The following is a 27,187-nucleotide window of genomic DNA, read 5'->3' as shown; positions in this document are numbered from 1 at the left end:
TGAGACCCGCGGCTGTTCTTAAAGTGACAGTAGCACTGATGATGCCTGTCATTAATGTTCATCAAAGAACAACGGGAACAGAGAAAATTGTAGCTTTAATGATGATTCATCTATATTTGATTTATTATTTATGCAGTTAAGGAAGGTTTGATAACTATTACATTTCTGTATAACAGGTAAGGCCATGGGTAAATATAACATTTATTATTTTGGGTTTATGTAAAGATTGTTTTAAGTTCACTTAAATTAAAAGTTGTTTTTTAAAGCCTAATAAATGTTGAAATTGGGAGCTTTCAGTTATACTGTAATGTAACGTCATTAATGTTTCATAGAGACTTTAGTATCAGTGATACTGGCCTTCATTCATAAAAAATGACAATACAACACATATTTACAATATGCTGTCTTTAAATTGTTTCTAAATTAATTTGGAGAGTAACTGAAATTATTACAATATCAAAATATTAAAAACGTAAAATATTAAAAACTTGCGATTAATCGCGATTAATTACAGAAAAAAATGTGATTAATTAGTTAATTTTTTTGTTAACGATGCCCAGCACTAATATATATATTATAAATATTTCTTTGAATAATCTATTGTGCCTGTGTGTGCTGCCCTTCTCTCAATGAACACAAGATGGCAGCATTGTGTTAGTTTTGAAACAGGATATAAAAAACATTCCATGTCTTTCTTTCTGCCACTCTCTCTTAGGCTTTCACAAATAACTATCACTTGAAATAAAAACGTCATGTGCTGTGTTTGCCAAGATCACGGATGATGCAGATGTCTTTTAATGAATAATTTACTGATATAATTTAAATGTATTAAAAGTAAATTTCACATGGTTTTCTAAAAGTGGCTGTTTATAATAAACTTCCATAAAATGTAGACACGCATCTTACTCTTACCTGACACTGATATTAAAATCATCTTTGCATTTTACTGTGATTTGGCTCAATTTATAAATTTTTTTATAAAAAAAAATTTATTGGACCACCCATATTGAAATGAAAGCACGCTTTATGGTGCATAAGATTGGTGCACAAACGGTAGCTAAGGTAGGTCAAAAACACATGAAGAGAAATGTTAGGATAATACAACATCAGCATTTGAATGGTATTGTGAACTCATTCCAATTTGACCTTTGACATCATCTGACATGAAATTAATTTAAATTTAATTGATCTCATAGATGTGGCTGTTGTGGTTCGTTGTCATAGCAGCACCAACTGCTGCAGTTAATGTGGTGAATTCAGATGACTTTGACATAGTCCTTTTAGTTTTTCCAATTTTAAATGCCTATTGCCTGCCGTGCACAGTTAAGCTGATGCCACCGGCGTGGCGGTGCCACCGGCTTGGGCCCGTCATCGCTGCTCGCAGCTTTAATTCAATTTATAGTTTTAAGATAAAAGGTCATTAAAAAAAAGGTCAAACTGTAAATCTGATTAAATAATTAATGATGACATTCTTTGATATTAACACACTCAATGTATTTAATTGGTCTACCTTAATTTTAATCGGATTTTACAATGGCTTGTCTACAAAAAGTCCAAGGTTAAAGGCTAGCTAAGCTATAAAAAATATTTTCGGAAAAAAAACTATCTTTACAAATATTAAATGAGCTAATCATGTTGGTGTCGATGAGCTATAAAGTGGTTTGATTAAAAAAGAAATGTGTTAAATAAAATTGATGATACTCACGTTTCGGCCTAAATCCTTCACATTGCAATTGCATTGTTTACCCGATCCAATTTGATAGGAGGCGCTGTCTCGAAAAACGAGGGGCCTGAGAATGCGGGACTCTGGGTGCGGGACTGTAGATGCAGCAGGCTCCGAGTCTGCAGCTTCATACTACTCTAATTAAGAGATAAAATGTTTAAAATATGATTTTAAAAGTCCTTATTATTAAATAAAAAGTCAAAAATATGACATGCTAAGTCATAATTATAAGATAAAATGTTGAAAATATGATTTTAAAAGTCCTCATTATTAGATAAAGTCAAAAATATGCATGCTAATTCATAATTATAAGAAAATTTTGAAAATATGACGTAAGTCATAATTATAAGATAAAATGTTGAAAATATGATTTTAAAAGTCCTTATTATTATATAAAAAGTCAAAAAATGACATGCTAAGTCATAATTATAAGATAAAATGTAAAAAATATGACATTGTAAGTCATAATTATTAGATAAAATTTGAAAATATGATTTTAAAAGTCATTATTATTAAATAAAGTCAAAAATATGCATGCTAATTCATAATTATAAGATAAAATGTTGAAAATATGACATTGTAAGTCATAATTATAAGATAAAATGTTTAAAATATGATTTTAAAAGTCCTTATTATTAAATAAAAAGTCAAAAATATGACATGCTAAGTCATAATTATAAGATAAAATGTTGAAAATATGATTTTAAAAGTCCTTATTATTAAATAAAAAGTCAAAAATATGACATGCTAAGTCATAATTATAAGATAAAATGTTGAAAATATGATTTTAAAAGTCCTCATTATTAGATAAAGTCAAAAATATGACATGCTAACTCATAATTATAAGAACATTTTGAAAATATGACATTGTAAGTCATAATTATAAGATAAAATGTTGAAAATATGATTTTAAAAGTCCTTATTATTAAATAAAAAGTCAATAATATGACATGCTAAGTCATAATTATAAGATAAAATGTTGAAAATATGATTTTAAAAGTCATTATTATTATATAAAAAGTCAAAAAATGACATGCTAAGTCATAATTATAAGATAAAATGTAAAAAATATGACATTGTAAGTCATAATTATTAGATAAAATTTGAAAATATGATTTTAAAAGTCCTTATTATTAAATAAAAAGTCAAAAATATGACATGCTAAGTCATAATTATAAGATAAAATGTCAAAAATATGACATTGTAAGTCATAATTATAAGATAAAATGTTGAAAATATGACATTGTAAGTCATAATTATAAGAAAAGGTTGAAAATATGATTTTAAAAGTCCTTATTATTAAATAAAAAGTCAATAATATGACATGCTAAGTCATAATTATAAGATAAAATGTTGAAAATATGATTTTAAAAGTTTTATTATTAAATAAAAAGTCAAAAATATGACATGCTAAGTCATAATTATAAGATAAAATGTTGAAAATATGATTTTAAAAGTTTTATTATTAAATAAAAAGTCAAAAATATGACATGCTAAGTCATAATTATAAGATAAAATGTTGAAAATATGATTTTAAAAGTCCTCATTATTAGATAAAAAGTCAAAAATATGACATGCTAAGTCATAATTATAAGATAAAATGTTGAAAATATGATTTTAAAAGTCCTCATTATTAGATAAAGTCAAAAATATGCATGCTAATTCATAATTATAAGATAAAATGTTGAAAATATGACATTGTAAGTCATAATTATAAGAAAATGTTGAAAATATGATTTTAAGTCCTTATTATTAAATAAAAAGTCAATAATATGACATGCTAAGTCATAATTATAAGATAAAATGTTGAAAATATGATTTTAAAAGTCCTCATTATTAGATAAAGTCAAAAATATGCATGCTAATTCATAATTATAAGATAAAATGTTGAAAATATGACATTGTAAGTCATAAGAAAATGTTGAAAATATGATTTTAAAAGTTTTATTATTAAATAAAAAGTCAAAAATATGACATGCTAAGTCATAATTATAAGATAAAATGTTGAAAATATGATTTAAAAAGTTTTATTATTAAATAAAAAGTCAAAAATATGACATGCTAAGTCATAATTATAAGATAAAATGTTGAAAATATGATTTTAAAAGTCCTCATTATTAGATAAAAAGTCAAAAATATGACATGTTAAGTCATAATTATAAGATAAAATGTTGAAAATATGATTTTAAAAGTCCTCATTATTAGATAAAAAGTCAAAAATATGACATGCTAAGTCATAATTATAAGATAAAATGTTGAAAATATGATTTTAAAAGTCCTTATTATTAAATAAAAAGTCAATAATATGACATGCTAAGTCATAATTATAAGATAAAATGTTGAAAATATGATTTTAAAAGTCATTATTATTATATAAAAAGTCAAAAAATGACATGCTAAGTCATAATTATAAGATAAAATGTAAAAAATATGACATTGTAAGTCATAATTATTAGATAAAATTTGAAAATATGATTTTAAAAGTCCTTATTATTAAATAAAAAGTCAAAAATATGACATGCTAAGTCATAATTATAAGATAAAATGTCAAAAATATGACATTGTAAGTCATAATTATAAGATAAAATGTTGAAAATATGACATTGTAAGTCATAATTATAAGAAAATGTTGAAAATATGATTTTAAAAGTCCTTATTATTAAATAAAAAGTCAATAATATGACATGCTAAGTCATAATTATAAGATAAAATGTTGAAAATATGATTTTAAAAGTCCTCATTATTAGATAAAGTCAAAAATATGCATGCTAATTCATAATTATAAGATAAAATGTTGAAAATATGACATTGTAAGTCATAAGAAAATGTTGAAAATATGATTTTAAAAGTCCTTATTATTAAATAAAAAGTCAAAATTATGACATGCTAAGTAATAATTATAAGATAAAATGTTGAAAATATGATTTTAAAAGTTTTATTATTAAATAAAAAGTCAAAAATATGACATGCTAAGTCATAATTATAAGATAAAATGTTGAAAATATGATTTTAAAAGTTTTATTATTAAATAAAAAGTCAAAAATATGACATGCTAAGTCATAATTATAAGATAAAATGTTGAAAATATGATTTTAAAAGTCCTCATTATTAGATAAAAAGTCAAAAATATGACATGCTAAGTCATAATTATAAGATAAAATGTTGAAAATATGATTTTAAAAGTCCTCATTATTAGATAAAGTCAAAAATATGCATGCTAATTCATAATTATAAGATAAAATGTTGAAAATATGACATTGTAAGTCATAATTATAAGAAAATGTTGAAAATATGATTTTAAGTCCTTATTATTAAATAAAAAGTCAATAATATGACATGCTAAGTCATAATTATAAGATAAAATGTTGAAAATATGATTTTAAAAGTCCTCATTATTAGATAAAGTCAAAAATATGCATGCTAATTCATAATTATAAGATAAAATGTTGAAAATATGACATTGTAAGTCATAAGAAAATGTTGAAAATATGATTTTAAAAGTTTTATTATTAAATAAAAAGTCAAAAATATGACATGCTAAGTCATAATTATAAGATAAAATGTTGAAAATATGATTTTAAAAGTCCTCATTATTAGATAAAAAGTCAAAAATATGACATGTTAAGTCATAATTATAAGATAAAATGTTGAAAATATGATTTTAAAAGTCCTCATTATTAGATAAAAAGTCAAAAATATGACATGCTAAGTCATAATTATAAGATAAAATGTTGAAAATATGATTTTAAAAGTCCTCATTATTAGATAAAGTCAAAAATATGCATGCTAATTCATAATTATAAGATAAAATGTTGAAAATATGACATTGTAAGTCATAAGAAAATGTTGAAAATATGATTTTAAAAGTTTTATTATTAAATAAAAAGTCAAAAATATGACATGCTAAGTCATAATTATAAGATAAAATGTTGAAAATATGATTTTAAAAGTCCTCATTATTAGATAAAGTCAAAAATATGCATGCTAATTCATAATTATAAGATAAAATGTTGAAAATATGACATTGTAAGTCATAATTATAAGAAAATGTTGAAAATATGATTTTAAAAGTTTTATTATTAAATAAAAAGTCAAAAATATGACATGCTAAGTCATAATTATAAGATAAAATGTTGAAAATATGATTTTAAAAGTCCTCATTATTAGATAAAAAGTCAAAAATATGACATGTTAAGTCATAATTATAAGATAAAATGTTGAAAATATGATTTTAAAAGTCCTCATTATTAGATAAAGTCAAAAATATGACATGCTAAGTCATAATTATAAGATAAAATGTTGAAAATATTATTTTAAAAGTCCTCATTATTAGATAAAAAGTCAAAAATATGACATGCTAAGTCATAATTATAAGATAAAATGTTGAAAATATGACATGCTAAGTCCATACCAGCACATCCCAAAGACGTGTCAATGAACCAAAGGTCAGGACCAACTATTCTTTCACAGTTTGATCCTGATGAATCTTGTCATTGTAATTGTGTATTAAGTGATCACGGATATTATGGGATGGTTTGATGCAGCGCAATAGAAGATAATTTGATCTTGACCCATAAGAAACTTTAATACTGTCACGTTACAAATCTGCTTCAAATTGAATTAAAAATTAAATTACAACATTGAAATAAAAATGTAAAGGGTGTACAAATACTGTATAAAATCGTGAATATAAATAATTGGTAATCATGTTAAAAAAATAACAAAAAAACATTTATCTATTATAACTTTTATGTTGGTTTGGTCGTTTGGCTGTTTCCTTATAAAGGTCCAGCTGGATCTAAATTCGTGGGTTTTTTTGTGTAATTTGTGGCTTTTTAATTATATGATGTCATGATGTTGTTGTCTTGACGCCAGCCAATCGCTGCACTGCTGATCGTGGTTTCGAGTATCGGTGCATCTGCCCTCTTCAGGGAACACAAGAACGCTCAGTGATCTTAGATCATTTAATCCAGATATTTAAATCCAATCCGCAAATTCGTTTGAAGAACCAGATTAGCCAGAGATCAGTGATCACGATTAAAAGATCAGGGCCCGTATTCATAAAGATTCTAAGAGTCCTCTCAGAAAACTCATAATTTATCTTAAAAACTTTTACGTAGGAGTCTTAGCTTAAGAGCTATTCGGGACTGATCTGAGAGCAACTCTGAGCAAGGAAAATACAAAAGCTTTTATCTTAGTGAAGAGGCGGGGCTGACCCCGTTGCTACGCATGACACAGTCTTTTGAAGACTCTGATTGGTTGGTTGTCCAAAAAGGAGCGCTTTTAAGTATAGGGTCTATTCTAAGCCTTCACTTTGAAATTACAAGCGCAAATTGTCCTATTTTACCGTTCTCTTTCACTCACACACACACACACATTATATATATGTACACTGAAAAATTAAATTAAGCATAATTAATTAGTGCTCTTTTAAATAATTTAAATGTAGTTTTTTTATTTTAATTTGAAAAAATGAATTAGTTTTATGGGAATTGCATGTGTTTTTGTTTAAATTGAGATTGATTGCGACCACTTACGATACATTTTTTAGTAAATTCAACAAATTATTTTTTTCAGTGTATATAAATCCTTTTATTATTTACCATGCTGTTAATTTCCTATAAGGTATTTGATTGGTTTAGAATTATAAACTTTGTTCCACTCTTTCCAATTCCACTGATTGCTGGCATGTCTATTTAATTGGTGGTTTGAAAGTTGGATTTAATGCAACAAACATGATCTAATCTAAAGCGTCTTATTAACTCACGATCATCCATCGTCTGCTACACATTTCTTCTCCCTCTTCGTCTTTCTGCCATTTTCTCCACTGCTAAAGAAACTCTTAAGCCTCTTAAAAGTCCTCGTCTGTGCTCTTAACAAATTTGACCTTAAGACCACTTTTAAGGGTTAAGATGCTTTCTGAATTACTTTTTTCTTTACTAGGATTTTTTAGTTAGTTTTAAGAGTAAACGCCCACATTTCTAAGAGTTTTCTTAGAATTTTGTCACTAGGAGCTGCTCTTTGCTTTAAGATTCTTTATGAATACGGGCCCTGGGATCTGTCAGATCATCTTAGATGTGTTGAGCGAGGTATGAAGAACGAACCCCAGGTCCTCTCTCATCCTTCACCGGTGTTGCTCGTCCTTATTCCTCTTATTCCTCTGTGCTCCCTCATGAGAACTTGAGGCCGGTCTCATTCTCGATCTCGCTCATCCACCGCCACAGTCCGGCTTTAACTTCTGCACATTCGTCAGCGCTGCCTAGGGCTGCAACGACGTCGACTACGAAAATACGTCGGCGTGCGTGAAATGCGTCGACGCGTCGGCGGCACATTATTTACGTTCTAGAATAGAACAGAAGATCTAGAATAATGGCAGCTTCTGCTCCCGGGCATAGTGAAAATGATCATTTATCATATAAAGCCAGACCGCGACATTCAAAAGTGTGGAAGTACTTTAAACAGAAGCCGCAAAAACTGCTTGGTTCGCTCTGTAACGCCGGTTTCACACTGTGTGTGTGTGTGTGTGTGTGTGTGTGGCAGAGCGGGAGCTTTCACACTGCCAATCAGTGTTGCCAAGTCCGTGTTTTTTCCGCGGAATTGGGCTACTTCTACACTGTTGCCGCGGGCTGTGTCTCATGTCCGCGGGTTGAAGCGATCCCAACTATGTGATATTTAGCCCCGGGAATGAGAATTTTAGCTGGCAGCCCTGCAAAAAAACCCACATGTTTAACCCCTCCGAACGCGACGTTTACTGGAGAACCTCCCCGAAACGCGATTGGGCTAGTTTTGAGTAACGAATGGGTGGGTTTTGTTGTGAAAACCTGGCAACCCTTCCAGTGTTCTGTAATGTGCGTGTGTTTTGCAACAGACGGTCACATTTTGCGGTGTTCTTCTCTGACCCCAGTACGTCTCGTGCGTTTATTTATTATGGGCTGCATATATCTCCTGTTAATGCGACCTGGTTCCGCTCTGTCCCAAACACATATGCATAATAACATGCTGTATATAGGTAGTTTACATGATTAAAGTAACATTAAAGTTAAGATATGCCTCTAGCTTTAATCATTTAAATATGTCTTTGAAATTTGGGCAGCTTTAGTCGTTGTTTATGCATATGTATATCTTCAAAATAGACGACTAGTTCTACATTAAAACTATGCTGAAAGCTCCTGTATGCATTTTCGTTTACTTTTGACACAAATCAATAAGTAAATCATACTCAACTACTATAGTAAACAACTTTTCCTAATTAGGCCTACTCTGTATACATTTTATGATGAATAGTATCATTATATATTATGTTTAAAATGCTTCTTGTGTTCATATATTTCATTATAAAATGGCATACTATGTACACTACCCTTCCTGAAATACAATTAATATTGTCATCATTCATTGATTTCATGTTAAAATAATATACAAATTCACTACCCTCTTTGAAATACAATAATCAGTAAAAAAGAATCATAAAATTAATCCGGAAAAATAATCGCTAGATTAGTCGACTAATCGAAAAAATAATCGTTAGATTAGTCGACAGAAGAAATAATCGTTAGTTGCAGCTCTAGCGCTGCCACATACTCGCATCTTTCACCGCCGCCATTACTGAACTACAACTCAAACTAGCGACAACATCAACGTCTAGGGATGAAACGATTACCGGTTTCACTATAAACCACGATAAAATGTAGTGACGGTTAGTAATATCGTATAAAATTTAATTATCATTAAAACCGCGTGTGATTATCACGATTTTAAAACTCGCGGTAAATCTTGTCCAGTCAGCGTCAGTCTGTTGCGCGCACCGCTGTTTTCTGAATGAGAAGATATGGCAGAAGGCAGTGACAGCACCGGGAGATTTTTCAGACTTCTAAAAGGACGAAATCTGAGGCGTTGTCATATTTTGGCTTTTACAAAAGTCCTGAGGGAAACTTAATCTAAGATGGTCACCTTATCTGCAGAACATGCCAGAATAAAGTAGGGATGGGCAACAGTGGTCGAGTAATCGAGTACTCGAACGTGACAGCGATCATCGATCATGAGAACGATGATCGCCCTGAAAAAAATATATTTGTCTCTTTTTTATTGGTTATTGCATCGTTTTGCGGAGGTCTGATTGGTTAGCGTTTTACAGCACGCCTCCAGACCGCGGCGAAATAAAGGCGTGCACTGCAGTGATGTCTGGAATCATGAGATCATTAAATGGTTAGTGCAAGATGTGCAGCGCCAATCTGTCATAGCCTACATAGCATTATAATGAAAACACGATGGAAATAGAATGCTGTAAATGATCTGTGCTTAGTTCCCCGTGTATCAGCTGATCCACAGAGAAACTAGCGAGAACACTCAGACTAGCGCGTGAAGTTCATGTGCGCATTCGCGTCCTTTTCTGCAGATGCACGTTGTAAGATACTTTTATGTTGTCTATATCTGATTAATCTAATATAAGAAGCGTTTGGTTGAGCTTAATAAGCTAGAAAAGCGCTGCCGTTATACCGGCTGTTCATTCTCTTCAGTTTCAGCTCAAACGCATTAATGCTCGACATGATGGTTTAGAGACGGTCATATTCTTTTCAGATCGGCTATTTCTTTCTCAGAATCATTGATATTAGTAATGCAGCACTGCTATACTGTTCTCGTATTTTTTTAACAGTAGACCTAGTTTATTTAAAGTTGTTTTTCGTTATGAGTTCGTAAACGCGCAGTGATGTCTGTAAACGCTTCGATCATGAATAATACAATTAAGTGCATGATGTGCAGAGTCAATCTGTCATAGCATTATAATGAGAACACGATTTTAATAAAATGTTTCTGTGTGCTTTCGTTGTCCGTGAATCAGCGTTGTTAAGGGAAGAGCGCATTCAAAATGTTCCATTTCAAACCCTTCGTCTAGCACGCTGAAGTTCACCTGCGCATTCACGTCCTTTTGTGTTGATTTATGTCGTAATAGGTTCATAATAATCTTCATATTAACATTGATATAGGGTGCGTTTGGTTGAGTTTATTAACCAGCGAGCAAGCTCTGCAGGGTGGTGTTATTTCACAGTTTCAGCTCAAAGGCAATGCTCGATATCACTGACTTGGTTATTTGAGACGGTCATTTTATAAAGATGTTTCTTTTTCAAAGACATTTATGCATCATAATCTAGCAGTTATTTTTTGTTTTATATGTTCATGTTTTCATATACCTGTTTTCATGTCACGTTTGTATTTGTCAACAACCATTTTCATAACAGTATTTTCATTATCTCAATGACGGACATGCCCCGCCCCCTGCACATGCCCCGCCCCCAATTACTCGAGTACTCGTTTTTGAGACCTATCGATGATCGAAATGAGAAATTGACAAAAATGCCCATCCCTAGAATAAAGTCGCTGTAATAGAGGGAACACTTCAAAACTACAAACGCAAGGCAAGTGGACTTTGACCTCAATACCAAAACTACGTCTGGGAAATAATAACGTGAAGCGAACGAACAAGTTCAGACAAGACTAGGGTGACATTTGAGGGATAATAATCAGGGTTTGCCATTAACAACCGCCATTTGTGGGTGTAAGTTAACGTTATTTCGGCTGCACACTAGCCACTCTGCTGTTGAACTTATTATAGTCTTCTCAAAATCCATCTGTTATAATCGCGTTGCGCATTATAACCACTCACACGTGTTTATATTGAGTTTATGAATGCAATGTCTCATAATCAGAGGCGTTCAGATTATCCGGAATATTGTTGAGAGCGCGCGCCGCTCACACGCTGAAATCTACACTAAAAGCAGAGATGTGTGTGTGATGTACGCAAGAGATTCACTCATCATACAGTGATTGACTGTTTTTATTCTATTTCAGCAGCGAAAATAGTTTCAAACAAACACAGCAGAGCCACAGTGCATCTGATATGACTGGCATAAAGTTGGTGAATTTAGGGACCGTCTCTAAAGTTACACACAACATTGGTAACGTTATACACGTTTGAAACTTTAATAGCATTTGAAGACAATGAAAGTCATAAAACTGTCTGTAAAGTGATCATCTAGGTGTCAGGTATGATGCAGACATTTTGATATTTAATAAAATAAACTGTCAAATCATATGGAAATATGGATATGCATTATTTCTCTAGGATACTGTTTGGGCTTTTACACAAAACATGCTAGATTTAAATGCATCATTGTTGAACACTGATGAGAATATTGCTTGAAAATATATTTACAGAGATAATATTAGAGATTATATTTACGATAAATTATTGTTATTTATGCGTTGATATTGACGACGGCCATTATAAGGAAGAAAATCCCACAGAATCTTGCTTAAAAAAGTGCATAGAGCTGCTTTAGTTTGTTTGTTGATTTTCAAATATAAAACTTGAACAAAACCGTGATAATATTGATAACCGTGATAATATGGGTCACTATAATCGTGATGTTAAATTTCCATACCGTTTCATCCCTATCAACGTCATCGCTCTCAGCCACTCCCTCTGTTCGCGGATTGGACCGGTAAAAAATTGTTTGGGAGAAAACCTAAGCATACAGAGACGCCCACCGGGGGGGAAACAATCCAACGCTCTCCATTGACTTTGCATTGTGTGAGGCTGCATCCTTGTCATTTCGGACTTATAACAAAAAACTGAACAATGTCTAAAAGCTGATATGTGACAAAGTGTACAGCAAACAAGCTAAACAACACCCAGAAGCAAAAACCCAGAAGTTTTTATAAGCTGTTGAACCAAAAAACGAGCGTTTAAGGACAAAAAAGTGGATTCAGGCCATTGAGACACATTATATTACACTGAGAACTACACACACTACAGGAGAACGTCATCAGAGACAGGAAATATAATATATAAAACTGACATTTGGATATTTGACTTAACAGTGACAACTTATTTACTGCACACATACACACACTGAGACACACTGAGTGTCAGGATCCCAAAATGTCCCCATTCTTCAGCTGAAGCGTCACGTTTTACTGCCTTTATCCACTTTTGTCTCCTTAAACTCTTGTTTTTTTGGGTCGACAGCTTATAAAAACGTATTTCTGTGTTTTTTAGCTTGTTTGCTGTACACTTTGTCACATATCAGCTTTTAGACATTGCTCTGTTTTTTGTTATAAGTCCGAAATGACAATGCAATGTAATTTCTTCACGCAATGCAAAGTCAATGGAGAGCGTTGGTCAATGTACAGTCAGAACTGCAATACATACAAATAGGAAACCAAACAGTCAGCCGGGGGGGGCTAAACATTATATAAAAATATCAAAGGATTCACAAACACAAACCGTTTTAATGGCTGGGAATGAAGGATAGTATTGATATATGTCTCTATTTCTTTTTCAAGAACCAAAAACAAAGGTTGGGTTTTATTGTACTTACATTTATGTATATGGAATTTAGCTAAAATTAAATTTATAATATAGTATTCTTTCCTTTTACTTGAGGGGATATTATTAAAACCAAATATAACGTTTTCTAAACACAAAGAAAAAGTGGGGTCAATGTTGTCGATTATTAATCTGGACAAATATTTCCAAAATGTTCTTACATGAACACATTGCCAAAATAAATGAAACGAGGTTTCAGCCAATGTATTGCAAAAAGAACCGTTCAGATCAATCCTTTTTAAATTTAACAAGAAAATGATTTACAGGGTAGTACCGGTGTAAGATTTTGAAACTTACTTCCTTTTTTTTTTATTTACCAATGAATAAATATTTGGTAAGGTCCAGGGGCCGTTTCAGAAAGGAGGTTAAGTGAAAACTCAGAGTATGTTAACCCTGAAATAAGGGAAACTCTGGGTTTTCTGTTTCAGAATGGGAGATATGTCAAACCCGAGAAAGCAGGGTAAGTCAAGCCCGTTTCTAAAAGAGAGGTCACTTATACTCAGTTACTATGGTCACTTACTCTGTGAACCTAACCTGGTCAGGAGCAGGTTTTCTTTGGTAAACCCAGAGTTTCTTTCAGTCTCCTTCACTTTTTTAAAGCGCCAGCGGTGTTTAAATAGTTTATTCATTCATTCAAACTGCACAAATGCAGAGTATTTTGGTCGTATTTCAAGTACAAATATCAACAAATTATAAATTTAATCTAATTCTAAAGTAAGTGAAGTTTACCTAAAACAAATGAAATAATCTGCCACTTGACAAAAATACATAGTGAGAAAAGCATTGTTTGCAGTGCAGGAACATTCATTCATCGCTCATATTTCCATCATGAGGACACTGTCAAAGTGACAAAAATGACATGTCCTTAATTTCTACAGGATCCTGATGTTCACTTGATAATCCTCTAGAAGTTTCCTGATAATTAGAATTTCCTTTAGGATTTCCAGTGGTTGGATGCATTGATGACACTCATATTCCCATCATGAAAACAGATTACTGTATGGGATGGAAGATGCTGCCAGATAGTAGTCTGAGATAAATGCCATAACCACCACAGCTGTTAAATACATTTATTTACAGTTTTTATGGTCATCTTTATTTCCTACAAATACTTTATTATTTTCCCTGTTGGATGTTAATATTCTTCCTCCATCTCCTCTTCATCTGTCAGTGGTGCTGGTGTTTGGTCTGAGTAGAAGTCAAATGTTTAATGTCATTCCCCTGATTAATAACTGTAACCGGTGGGATCAGAGAATATTTCATTACGTGAAAGAGCACAGACCCTTTTCACATTTCTGGGTTTTCTCAGAGCGGAAGTCGTCATAGGGTTAACTTTTATAGCGGTGAATGAAAGAATAATTTAAATATATATTTTTTTGTGTCCCCATTTGTTCAAATAGCAAAAGAAAACTCCACAATAGTGATTTAACAACTTATTAGAAACACTCACAGCAGCGGTCACTTGTTTTTTTGTAATATGATGCAAAAGTAATATAATACAAAGTATTAGTGTTATAAATGTACATACATTAAAAAAAAAAAATACAAAAAACGTTGCAGGATTTATGATATTGATGACCATTAAAAGACGTCATCACTGTGAGACGGGTCTATGTGGGAAAAGCTGCTGCACATTGGACACTGAATGATATTTATTTAATATGTCAAATGTTTGTAAAGTCATTAAACCAACAGCCATGAACATTTTATTTTTAAAGCTTTACCTGATTGAATTATGTTCTTATTTTTCATTTTTAGCTGCTGCCACATTCTTTTTTTGCCTTTTGGATACCATGAAAATTTAACTTAATTAAAATAATTAAGAATTAAACTTGCATATTGACCCGGAAGTATGCAAACATCTTTTTGTTGGGTGCTGTTGCCATGGTGAATCGTAATTTCGGAGCTCCATTGATCGTGGCTTTTCATAGTCGTAGTGCATGAGCTTAACTCAGACTCAGTTACTCAGAGTTGATTGAACTTCCTCAATTCAGCTGTTCTGAAACCCAAAACTCAGAGTTTCCCATCTCAGAGTAAGTCAACTCAGAGTTCAGCTTTAAACTCAGAGTTTCCCATCTCAGAGTAAGTCAACTCAGAGTCCAGCTTTAAACTCAGAGTTGGTTGAACCTCCTTTCTGAAACGGGCCCCTGATGGCCTTCCATAATAAACCTTCAACCAGTCTATTCCAATAAACAATACAGTTTGGCCTGGTGACAATATCTTTTTGAAATAATGAACAAATAGTTTTATTATCATTTACGACTACGGTGGCAAAACACATTTTTCCAATTACAGTGTCAAATAAAGCAAAGGAAGAAAGGGGATCAATACTGGTTTGGGTATTCGCTCTGGATGATGCCAAGACCCCTGTGGGCAGACGGAGAACTGCAGGAAAGTGAAAACTGAGCGGAAGTACATACTACTATTCCAGTTCTTCAAAGCTTCAAACGGATTCAGTGTATTTTCCTTTTGTCATCTTAATTTGGGAATTATTTTTAGTGAAAAATATTTAGTGTAGGCCTATTTATTTATTTAATTATTTTATTTATATTTGATCTGATCTCTTTGCTGATGTTTGCAATGTAAAATAAACCCGTCTTTTAAACGGCTCTCAGACACTCGTCAATCGTATTTTTATTTAATGCCAATTCAATATTATAATCTTATCAGTTAACGGTTAATAATCAGATAATGAGCGGCGGTTGTCGTTGGGAAAATTAACTGAATGAGCATCTCTACAGCAGTGTATTTTTATCCATCCATCCATCTTCCGCTTATCCGGGGCCGGGTCGCGGGGGCAGCAGTCTAAGCCGAGATGCCCAGACTTCCCTCTCCCTAGACACTTCCTCTAGCTCTTCCGGGGGGACACCGAGGCGTTCCAAGGCCAGCCGGGAGACATAGTCCCTCCAGCGTGTCCTCGGTCTTCCCCGGGGCCTCCTCCCGGTTGGACATGCCCGAAACACCTTCCCGGGAAAGCGTTCAGGAAGCATCCGGAACAGATGCCCGAGCCACCTCAGCTGTCCCCTCTCGATGTGGAGGAGCAGCGGCTCTACTCCGAGTTCCTCCCGAGTGACTGAGCTTCTCACCCTATCTCTAAGGGAGCGCCCAGCCACCCTGCGGAGAAAGCTCATTTCGGCCGCCTGTATCCGGGATCTTGTCCTTTCGGTCATGACCCAAAGCTCATGACCATAGGTGAGAGTAGGAACGCAGATTGACCGGTAAATTGAGAGCTTCGCCTTACGGCTTAGCTCTTTCTTCACCACGACAGACCGGTACATCGACCGCATTACTGCAGAAGCTGCACCGATCCGTTTATCAATCTCCCGTTCCATCCTCCCCTCACTCGTGAACAAGACCCCTAGATACTTGAACTCCTCCACTTGAGGCAGGAACTCTCCACCAACCTGAAGAGGGCAAGCCACCCTTTTCCGACTGAGGACCATGGCCTCGGATTTGGAGGAGCTGATCCCCATCCCAGCCGCTTCACACTCGGCTGCAAACCGTCCCAATGCATGCTGAAGGTCCTGGTTAGAAGGGGCCAACACGACAACGTCATCTGCAAAGAGCAGAGACGAAACCGTGTGGTCCCCAAACCTGACACCCTCCGGCCCTTGGCTGCGCCTAGAAATTCTGTCCATAAAAATTATGAACAGAACCGGCGACAAAGGGCAGCCCTGCCGGAGTCCAACATGCACCGGGAACAAGTCTGACTTACTGCCGGCAATGCGGACCAAACTCCTGCTTCGGTCATACAGGGACCGGACAGCCCTCAGCAAAGGACCCCGGACCCCATATTCCCCCAGCACCCTCCACAGGATGCCGCGAGGGACACAGTCGAATGCCTTCTCCAAATCCACAAAACAAATGTGGACTGGTTGGGCAAACTCCCATGAACCCTCCAGCACCCTGTAGAGGGTATAGAGCTGGTCCAGTGTTCCGCGACCGGGACGAAAACCACACTGTTCCTCCTGAATCCGAGGTTCCACTATCGGCCGGATTCTCCTCTCCAGTACCCTGGCATAGACTTTCCCGGGGAGGCTGAGAAGTGTGATCCCCCTATAGTTGGAACACACCCTCCGGTCCCCCTTCTTAAAAAGAGGGACCACCACCCCGGTCTGCCATCCCAGAGGCACTGTCCCCGACCGCCATGCGATGCTGCAGAGGCGTGTCAGCCAAGACAGCCCCACAACATCCAGAGACTTGAGTTACTCAGGGCGGATCTCATCCACCCCCGGTGCCTTGCCACCGAGGAGTTTCTTGACCACCTCGGTGACTTCAGCCCGGGTGATGGACGAGTCCTCCTCTGAGCCCCCAGCCTCTGCTTCCTCAATGGAAGACGTGACGGCGGGATTGAGGAGATCCTCGAAGTATTCCTTCCACCGTCCGACAACATCCCCAGTCGAGGTCAACAGCCGCCCATCGCCACTGTAAACAGCGTTGGTAGGGCACTGCTTCCCCCTCCTGAGGCGCCGGACGGTTTGCCAGAATCTCTTCGAGGCCAGCCGATAGTCTTTTTCCATGGCCTCACCGAACTCCTCCCAGGCCCGAGTTTTTGCCTCCACGACCACCCGGGCTGCAGTCCGTTTAGCCTGCCGGTACCGGTCAGCTGCCTCAGGAGTCCCACAAGCCAGCCAGGCCCGATAGGACTCCTTCTTCAGCTTGACGGCATCCCTTACTTCCGGTGTCCACCACCGGGTTCGGGGATTGCCGCCTCGACAGGCACCGGAGACCTTGCGTCCACAGCTCCGAGCAGCCGCTTTGACAATGGAGGTGGAGAACATGGTCCATTCGGACTCAATATCTCCAGCCTCCCTCGGGATCCGGTCGAAGCTCTGCCGGAGGCAGGAGTTGAAGATCTCTCTGACAGGAGACTCGGCCAAACGTTCCCAGCAGATCCTCACAGTACGTTTGGGTCTACCGAGTCTATCCAGCTTCCTCCCCCGCCATCGGATCCAACTCACCACCAGGTGGTGATCAAGTTGACAGCTCCGCCCCTCTCTTCACCCGAGTGTCCAAGACATACGGCCGCAGATCAGATGAAACGACCACAAAGTCGATCATTGACCTACGACCTAGGGTGTCCTGGTGCCATGTGCACTGATGGACACCCTTATGCTTGAACATGGTGTTCGTTATGGACAAACTGTAACTAGCACAGAAGTCCAATAACTGAACACCACTCGGGTTCAGATCAGGGGGGCCGATCCTCCCAATCACGCCCCTCCAGGTTTCACTGTCATTGCCCACGTGGGCGTTGAAGTCCCCCAGTAGAACGACGGAGTCCCCAGTCGGAGCACTTTCCAGCACCCCTCCCAGGGACACCAAGAAGGCCGGGTACTCCACACTGCCGTTCGGCCCATAGGCACAAACGACAGTGAGAGACCTATCCCCGAGCCGAAGCCTCAGGGAAACGACCCTCTCAACCTCACGCACAAGCTCAGGCTCTTTCCCCGCCAGCGAGGTGACATTCCATGTCCCAAGAGCCAGTTTCCGTGTCCAGGGATCGGGTCGTCTAGGCCCCCGCCTTCGACTGCTGCCCGATTCGCTTTGCACCGGCCCCTTACGGTCCCTCCCATGAGTGGTGGGCCCACGGGAAGGTGTCCCCACGTCGCTCCTTCGGGCTGAGCCCGGCCGGACCCCGTGGGGGAAGGCCCGGCCACCAGGCGCTCGCATACGAGCCCCAACCCCAGGCCTGGCTCCAGGGTGGGGCCCCAGTGTATTTTTAATTTAATTTAAATTAAGAATAGTCAACATTATGCCAGGATGACTGTCCTTCCTAACGTACCTGAAGATGCTGCATTTTGGCTAGCGATGCACGATATTGGATTTTTGCCGATATGCCGATATTTTTCAACTCCTTTTGGTCTATGCCGATATCGATATATGTTTATTTTTTCCTTTTGTTTTCCCTGTATTTTATAATAAGAGTATATTAAAAGTGCTGAAAATAAACAATAATAAAGTCAGTGATTTTTCACCCCAGACAGATGCGGTTGTCACCTAAATATTGTATTTTTGGATTTAATGTTTGTGCACATGAAGTGGGGGTGGCATGGCATCAGTTGATGCTGTATTTAGCTTCAAATAAATAAAAAAATATTTTAGTGCTCCTTGGATTATTTTTCATCATCCATTTCATAAAACTTTATTACATCTTAATAAACTGCATATAAAAGTATTTAATTTACAAGTGTCATGCTTGTGCTTTGACATCAGTACTGCTTTATTCAGAAAAAGAAGTAACTTCTATTTATTTGTGTATTCTACTTTTCATTTTATTACTGTAACAACAGCGCTCGCACTAAATATGCTAATGTTCTAGAGGGCGGGCACTAGGACCTGGAGGAGCTTCAGCTGCTGCGCTAGAGAGAGAGGAGACGCGATTGGGCTAGTTTTGTTGTGAAAACTTGACAATCCTGCATTGATTCCTAAATTCAAGGCAGCATTTAAAAACTCAATATAAATCACCATACATGCAATGAGCACACGCCTGACATGATCTTATCGCTATAGCAGTGCTTGTACACGTGAGTTATTGCTGGCTCATATCAACACGTTATCATATCGGCATCATTTTATCGGCCGATGGCAATTTTTTATATTTTAAGCGTTTATCGGCCGATTCCGATGCTATGCCGATAATATCATGCATCCCTTATTTGGGTGCTGTCTGTAGATTCCCTCATGCACAACTCGTATTCTTTCGAAATGTTTCATACGCAAATGTTTTAACAGCGGCTGTTGTTTAGGGTCCTCGAGACAAATCGGCATTGCAAATTGAACATGTAGCTCGACTTGAATTGCCTTCTTTTGACTGAAAGTACTGCCAAACAACACGTTTTCTGTTCATGAGTTCCATTTTCACTTTCTCACAGCCTGCAGTCGAACGGTCCAGCTGGTAAACACGTTCCCATAATCAACAGCGGCGTCATTACCTGCGACCAGCGGAGCGTGTAGTGCAAGCCGGCTAGAACTCGTGAATCTTCGGATGCGGAGCCGCGTGAAAAGTTACAAAACATGATGCACACCGCAACGTGAAATGGGGTCTTGCGCACTCAACGCGCACTACCGCCCACTTCGCGATGACGTCATTTTTGCTTCAAACACCCGAAACGTTTTGCGCTGTCATTAGCGCGAATCGCGAATTCGTGTCTTTGCATTGACTCCACATGTAAATCACTCGCGTTTAACACTTCATTCGCGTCTGGTGTGAACGCACCATTAAATAATTTTTTTCACGGAGGGTAACGCCTGTCATTGATAGGCGAGTCCTGGTCAAAATGTTTAAATCCAGAGAAATAAGCCATTCTTGGAAATAAGGCTGCACAATTTGGGGAAAATATCTAATTGCGATTATTCTGGTTAAAATTGCGATTGCGATTTAAAATGCAATTTTTATTTTATTTTTACAAATGAAAAGTGTGTATATAACATGTTGTGTATATATATCATCATATTTAACAAAATAAGAAATATTACTATTACAAAAACATTAATATTACAATAACAAAAAGATAATAATTATATTTCACAGAAAACTTTTTACAAAAAAACTGCTGGGTTACCTGTTAGTATGCAGACAGCCTATGACTTAAAATCATTAGAAAGGTCTAAGGATTTATTGTAAATAATTGTGCTTTTTATCTGTGATATCAATTTCTTAAAGTCTATGTTTTTAATATGAAATATGAGCCTCTTTTGCATCCACTGTGGGGATTAAATCTCCTGTACATTGAAGAAAAACACATGGATTGTCATATAAATTTATTTAGAGAGAAGTATTATTTGTTACCAAAAAGTTTCATTCATACTGGAAGCCAGAGGGCGCCCTCGAGCAGAAACTCCACATTTCCCTCAGAGAAGTAATAGCTTCCAGGAAATCCCTAATATGTGTGAAGCTAGCGCTTTGTAAGTTAGCAGAACTGAATAAAAAGAAGATAGAAACGCTTTGATTAAACATGACGACAATAAACACACGACTGCAGTAAGATATGGTGTATTTGAGTTCTTCAAGCCTTCTCGGGTATTTTCATAATAATAATAAAGTATTCAGTGCTGATTATCTGCCTCATTCTGTGAAGAGAAGCCACATCAGCTCACAAACACTCGACTGACGATATGAAGTGAGTTAAAACGGGTTATTAAACGTATTTTGTTGGACAACTTATTACTAGTTTGTGAAGATGTTTGACACGTTTGCTTTTTCAAACGCACATTATAATGAACTCAAACTCGCAGTGCTTTCAGACGGAGCAGCGTTTACTCTGCACGATTCATCGAAATCAAACCGCAATCGTGATTTGGCTTGTGTGCGATTATGAAAGCGCAAAGACTGCGATTTTAATTAAATGAATAAATGATCAGCATGTGTGAAGATCGGCTCTGAGATCAGTAAACGCTGCTCCGTCTGAAAGACTGCGAGTTTGAGTCGTTTATTATAACGTGCGCTTGAAAAAGCAACATGTGTCAAACATCTTCACAAACTAGTAAAGCGAAGCGTTCATAAACCAGTTCAACGACATACAACGTTTAATAACAGGTTTTAACTGACTTCATATCGTCAGTGGAGCTGATGTGGCTTCTCATCACAGAATGTCAATCAGCACTGAATACTTTATTATTATGAAAATACCCGAGAAGGCTTGAAGAACTCAAATACACCATATCTTACTGCAGTCGTGTTTATTGTCGTCATGTTTAATCAAAGCGTTTCTATCTTCGTTTTATTCAGCTAGCTTCGCTTCACATTAGGGATTTCCTGAATACTATTACTTCTCTGACGCAAATGTGGAGTTTCTGCTCGAGGGCGCCCTCTGACTTCCAGTATGAATTAAACTTTTGGGTAGAAAATAAGAAAAAATAATATAAATTTATGACAATCCATGTTTTTCTTCAATGTATGGGAGTTTTAATCCCCACAGTGGATGCATAGGAGGCTCATATTTCATATTAAAGACATAGACTTTAAGAAATTGATATCACAGATAAAAAGCACAGATTTTTATAATAATAATAAAAATTAAAAATATAATAAAAAAATATATATATAAATATAATTTAAAAAATTTTTTTTTTACAATAAATCTTTAGACCTGTCTATTGATTTTTAGTCATAGGCTGTCTGCATATGAACAGGTAACCCATAATGTTTTAGTTTTCTGTAAAATATAAATATTATTATACTGTTATATTTATTCTTAAATGCTCTATTTTAATTTTTTAATATTGAATGTTATTGTAATAGTAATATTTCAGCAATAATAATAATCATAATTATTATTAGTAATATTAATATATAAAAACAAAATGTTATACACACTCAAATTTTAAATCGCAATTTAAACCACTATAATCACAATTATATATTTTCCCCAAATCGTGCAGCCCTACTCCTGCATTTATTTACTGGGCATTTATTTATTTCATTAAAATCGCAGCCTTTGCGCTTTCATAATCGCTCATAACCCAAATCGTGATTGCAGTTCGATTTCGATTAATCGTGCAGCCCTACTTGGAAACATTTGGGATAATGTAAGTACAGAAGTCAACAAATCATATAACACTGTTCTAGTGGTTTTTGGACATTTTAATCCAAAAATCTTACTTATTGTGCCTTTAACCAAACACCATAATAAATCTACAACTGCTTCTCAAGATTGTTTTTTTTTTTCTTTTAGCAATTTTCCTGAAGGTGAATGATCTGTTATGACCAGTGTAGGTGAAAGTTATTTTGAAAAGTAATGCATTACAATATTGCGTTACTCCCTTAAAAAGTAACTAATTGAGTTACTTAGTTACTTTTTAAGAAAAGTAATGCGTTGCGTTACTTTTTCTCACCTGGGCTGGGCTTGTTTTTGTTTATGTTTAAAACAAAAAAGTTGTATTTTTTTGCGACGTAAAGACCTCTTCATACCAAAATGTAAATAATGCGCCCCAGGCTGAGGTAAAACTGCAGATTCTCTCATGAACACTAGAGGGCGCAGCTCTGGATAATGGAGGAATAGACGCAGGAGAAAAATCTAGTAATTTTCATCATCAAAGGTCAGCAGCAAGACATTGGTCAATTAAATATAAAGGTAGATTATGCATAAAAATAGTTGTTTTATTTAACATTTAATTATTGGAGGTTTGCATAGTATTCTGATTTAGCATTTGACTGATTTAATTCATTTTGAGGAGGACAGAATCTTTATTGTGCAAGTGAGATAAATAAATGCTCACATTTAGTCTAGAACTACAATAACCATCATGTTCACACACACACATGCCTCTGCACTAACTCAACATGAGGACAGGAGAGCTGTCAGTCAAATTAATGTGGAAAAGTATTTTTTTTTGTAAATTTGAAAAGTAATGCGTTACTTTACTAGTTACTTGGAAAAAGTCATATTACGTAAGTCAAGTTACTTGTAATGGATGACTGAGCCACACTGTTCTGATTGGTGCAACTAATGGCATGTAAATTGAGACGTCGTTTGCTGATTGAAAATGATGTTTTTTATTTTCCACATAGGGAGATTTTCTTCCTCCACGAGAAGCTTTGTCAATCAGAGGAATCCATCCATAAACTCAACCAGACGATTAAGGAAAAAGACTCTGTAATCGGACAGTTACAGCACCGATGTCAGCTGCTGGACAACATCTGCAAGAGCCGGCCGTTACTCGACGGCATGCTGGCCCAGATGGCGGAGGCGGAGCGGATGGGGCCGGTGCGAGACTTGGGGAAGCCCACCACCAACAGCTCGCTCACGGACGCAGAGTCCAACGGCAGCCCCAGCCGCCTCTCCAACCACAGAGACTTCTCGCTCAGCGAGGACTCGGACGATCAGGAGTTAGATGGGGTTGTGTTCGGGACGACTGTATGAGCGCTCATCTCGGTCCTCGTCTCAGGTTCAGCGGCCTGTGTGTTTAAAGGGTACAGTTGATTCAGCGTCGGGTCATCATTGATTTAAAATAGCCATTGTATCATCAAATGGGAATGGGATTCCACTGTAAAGAGAGAACGCCTGGTCAGTTGTGCAAAGGTGAGGTCCCATTTAAAGGGTTAGTTCACCCAAAAATGTAAATTGTGTCATTAATGACTGAGCCTCATGTGGTTGGACACCCGTCAGACCTCCGTTCATCTTCAGACACAAATGAAGATATTTTAGTGTAAATCTGATGCTCTGAAAGGCCTCCATTGGCTCAACTTTACACTCTCAAGACCCTTAAAAGACACTAAAGACTAAAGTTACAAAGTCCATCTCACTACAGCGGCTCTACAATAACTTTATGAAGACGAGAATAGTTTTTGTGCGCAAAAAAACCCTAAATAACGACTTATATAGTGATGACGATATCAAAACACAGCATCATGAAGCTTCGAAGCGTTATGAATCAGTGAGTCGAATCATGACTCGGATCGCGTGTCAAACCACCAAACTGCTGAAATTTGGCGATTCAAACTGCTGAATCGACTCACTGATTCATAACGCTCTGAACCTCTGAATCGACTCACTGATTCATAACGCTCTGAACCGCTGAATCGACTCACTGATTCATAACGCTCTGAACCGCTGAATCGACTCACTGATTCATAACGCTCTGAACCGCTGAATCGACTCACTGATTCATAACACTTCGAAGCTTCATGAGGCCGTGTTTTGAAATCGTCATCACTATACAAGTCGTTATTTAGGGTTTTTTTGCGCACAGAAACTATTCTCGCCTTCATAAAGTTATTGTAGAGCCGCTGTAGTGAGATGGACTTTGTAACTTTAGTCTTTAGTGTCTTTTAAGGGTCTTGAGAGTGTAAAGTTGAGCCAATGGAGGCCTTTCAGAGCATTAGCTTTACACTAAAATATCTTCATTTGTGTCTGAAGATGAACGGAGGTCTGACGGGTGTCCAACCACATGAGGCTCAGTCATTAATGACACAATTTACATTTTTGGGTGAACTAACCCTTTAATGGAGCCCCTAAAGGGACATAATGAAGGAAGAACTTACTTTTCTCTCACAAATGTTTTGCGTTACCCAGAGAAACTTTTGCAAAATGCTTAAATATTTGCGAGAGAACACATTTTTCCTGAGCGTTCATCTCGTCCTCGTCTCAGGTTTATCGGCCTGTGTGTTCGAAGGTTACAGTTGATTCAGCGTCTGCTCATCATTGATTTAAAGCTACACTGTGTAACTTTTTTAGTCTATTCTTAGCTAAAAACAGTTAGTTCTTTCAAAAATATATGTGCTCATTAATGTATATTTACTTCTTTCAAGTAATAAAGTATTCTGGTAAGTTTATAATATGCCATTGTAAACACATACGGGTGAGGGTTTGAATGCGGGTCGCCATGTTGCTCCTCCATCTTGAAAGTACATTAGCCAAAGAGGGACATTCCCGTAAATTCAAGCTTCGCCTTTGGTGTTTTAACACTCGATGGCATCAAATGTGGACGAGGTCGAACTGGAAGCCATGTTAATCTTGGACTAAATCGGCCACCGTAGGAGTTAAAACTAAATCAGAATTGAGAGGAACAGAAACTAATATTCACTGGATGGTCATATACCAGTTCACCACTAGATGGAGGAAAATATCACACAGTGGAGCTTTAAATAGCCATTGTATCATCAAATGGGAATGGGATTCCACTGTAAAGAGAGAACGCCTGGTCAGTTGTGCAAAGGTGAGGTCCCATTTAATGGAGCCCCTAAAGGGACATAATGAAGGAAAAACATCTGAGATGGAGGGAAAATTACTTTTCTCTCACAAATGTTTCAAGAAACTTTGCGTTCCCTTGCTTAAATATTTGCGAGAGAACACATTATTTTCCCTCCCATCTCGTCCCTTTTAAGGGCTCTGTAAAAATATGTATATCGTGGTCATGAAGAACATTCTCAGCTCAATTCGTTCCCTCGTTTTAAAGGTGCAGTGTGTAATATTGGCAGCTAGTGGTTGAAATGTGTACTGCAGTCCAAATTTCTAAATATTGCTTGCCCCGCCCCCTCACATTGGTTGCCAGATTGAGGACACGTGACATGAACGAGCGCAATTGACAATGGAATGTGACGAGCCTTAAGATGAGTGGATTTATACGCGTTTTAAAGGAACACGCCGACTTTATCTTATTCCCCGTGTCCCCCAGAGTTAGAGAAGTCCATACACACCATTCTCATCTCCGCGCCATAACTCTGTCTGACACACCCACCGCTAGCCTAGCTTAGCACAAAGACTGGAGGTAAACGGCTCCAGCTAGCCTAGCTTAGCACAAAGACTGGAGGTAAATGGCTCCAGCTAGCCTACTGCTCAGTAAGTGACAAAATAATGCCAACATTTTCCTATTTACATGTTGTGATGTGTATAGTTCTATCGTGTACTAAGACCGGCGGAAAATTAAAAGTTGTGATTTTCTAGGCCGAAATGGCAGGAACTATACTCTCATTCCTGCGTAATAATCAAGAGCTGTGAGCCACCCCATGAGTGCAGCGGTGCAATGATATTACACAGCGGCTGAAAATAGTCCCCAGTTCCTTGATTATTACGCAGGAATGAGAGAATAGTTCCTGCCATTTCGGCCTAGAAAATCACAACTTTTAATTTTCCGCCGGTCTTAGTACACGATGGAACTATACACATCACAACATGTAAATAGGAAAATGTTGGCGTTATTTTGTCACTTACTGAGCAGTAGGCTAGCTGGAGCCGTTTACCTCCAGTCTTTGTGCTAAGCTAGGCTAGCTGGAGCCGTTTACCTCCAGTCTTTGTGCTAAGCTAGGCTAGCGGTGGGTGTGTCAGACAGAGTTATAGCACGGAGATGAGAATGGGACTTTATCTTATTCCCCGTGTCCATACACACCAAAGTCGCCGTGTTCCTTTAACTTATCGTCACATATAACCTGAGCTCTCGGTTGGTTAACCCAAATCTTGCTTACTCAACACATTTCAAACATTTGTTTTTCTGAGATGCTTGTATGTGAATTTAGGATGTTTCCTAAATCTCTGCAAACATATGGTATTTTGTGCTTTAGTACAATTTAAAAATGACATACAGCACCTTTGAGTAAATAGTGCGCACATTTATTCCATTGGTTTACTAAATCATGG

The 27,187-nt window shown here is 36.6% G+C and overlaps 1 protein-coding gene across 1 annotated transcript in view; it reads left to right on the top strand.

The window, feature by feature from the left end:
• The window catches only part of vmac (vimentin type intermediate filament associated coiled-coil protein), a 29,829-nt gene extending 5,700 nt beyond the window's left edge, over positions 1–24,129 (top strand). Inside the window, exon 2 of the mRNA XM_079843956.1 lies at positions 23,623–24,129. Coding sequence (XP_079700082.1) covers positions 23,623–23,974 — 352 coding nt within the window. The 3' untranslated portion in view covers positions 23,975–24,129. The remainder of the gene's footprint in view (positions 1–23,622) is intronic.
• Positions 24,130–27,187: the final 3,058 nt, after the last annotated feature.

The sequence above is a fragment of the Gobio gobio genome (assembly GCF_949357685.1).
Source record: "Gobio gobio genome assembly, chromosome: 19".
Taxonomy (NCBI): Eukaryota; Metazoa; Chordata; class Actinopteri; order Cypriniformes; family Gobionidae; genus Gobio; species Gobio gobio.
The sequence above is the reverse complement of the archived record's forward strand: the minus strand, read 5'-3'. Positions and strand labels throughout refer to the sequence as shown.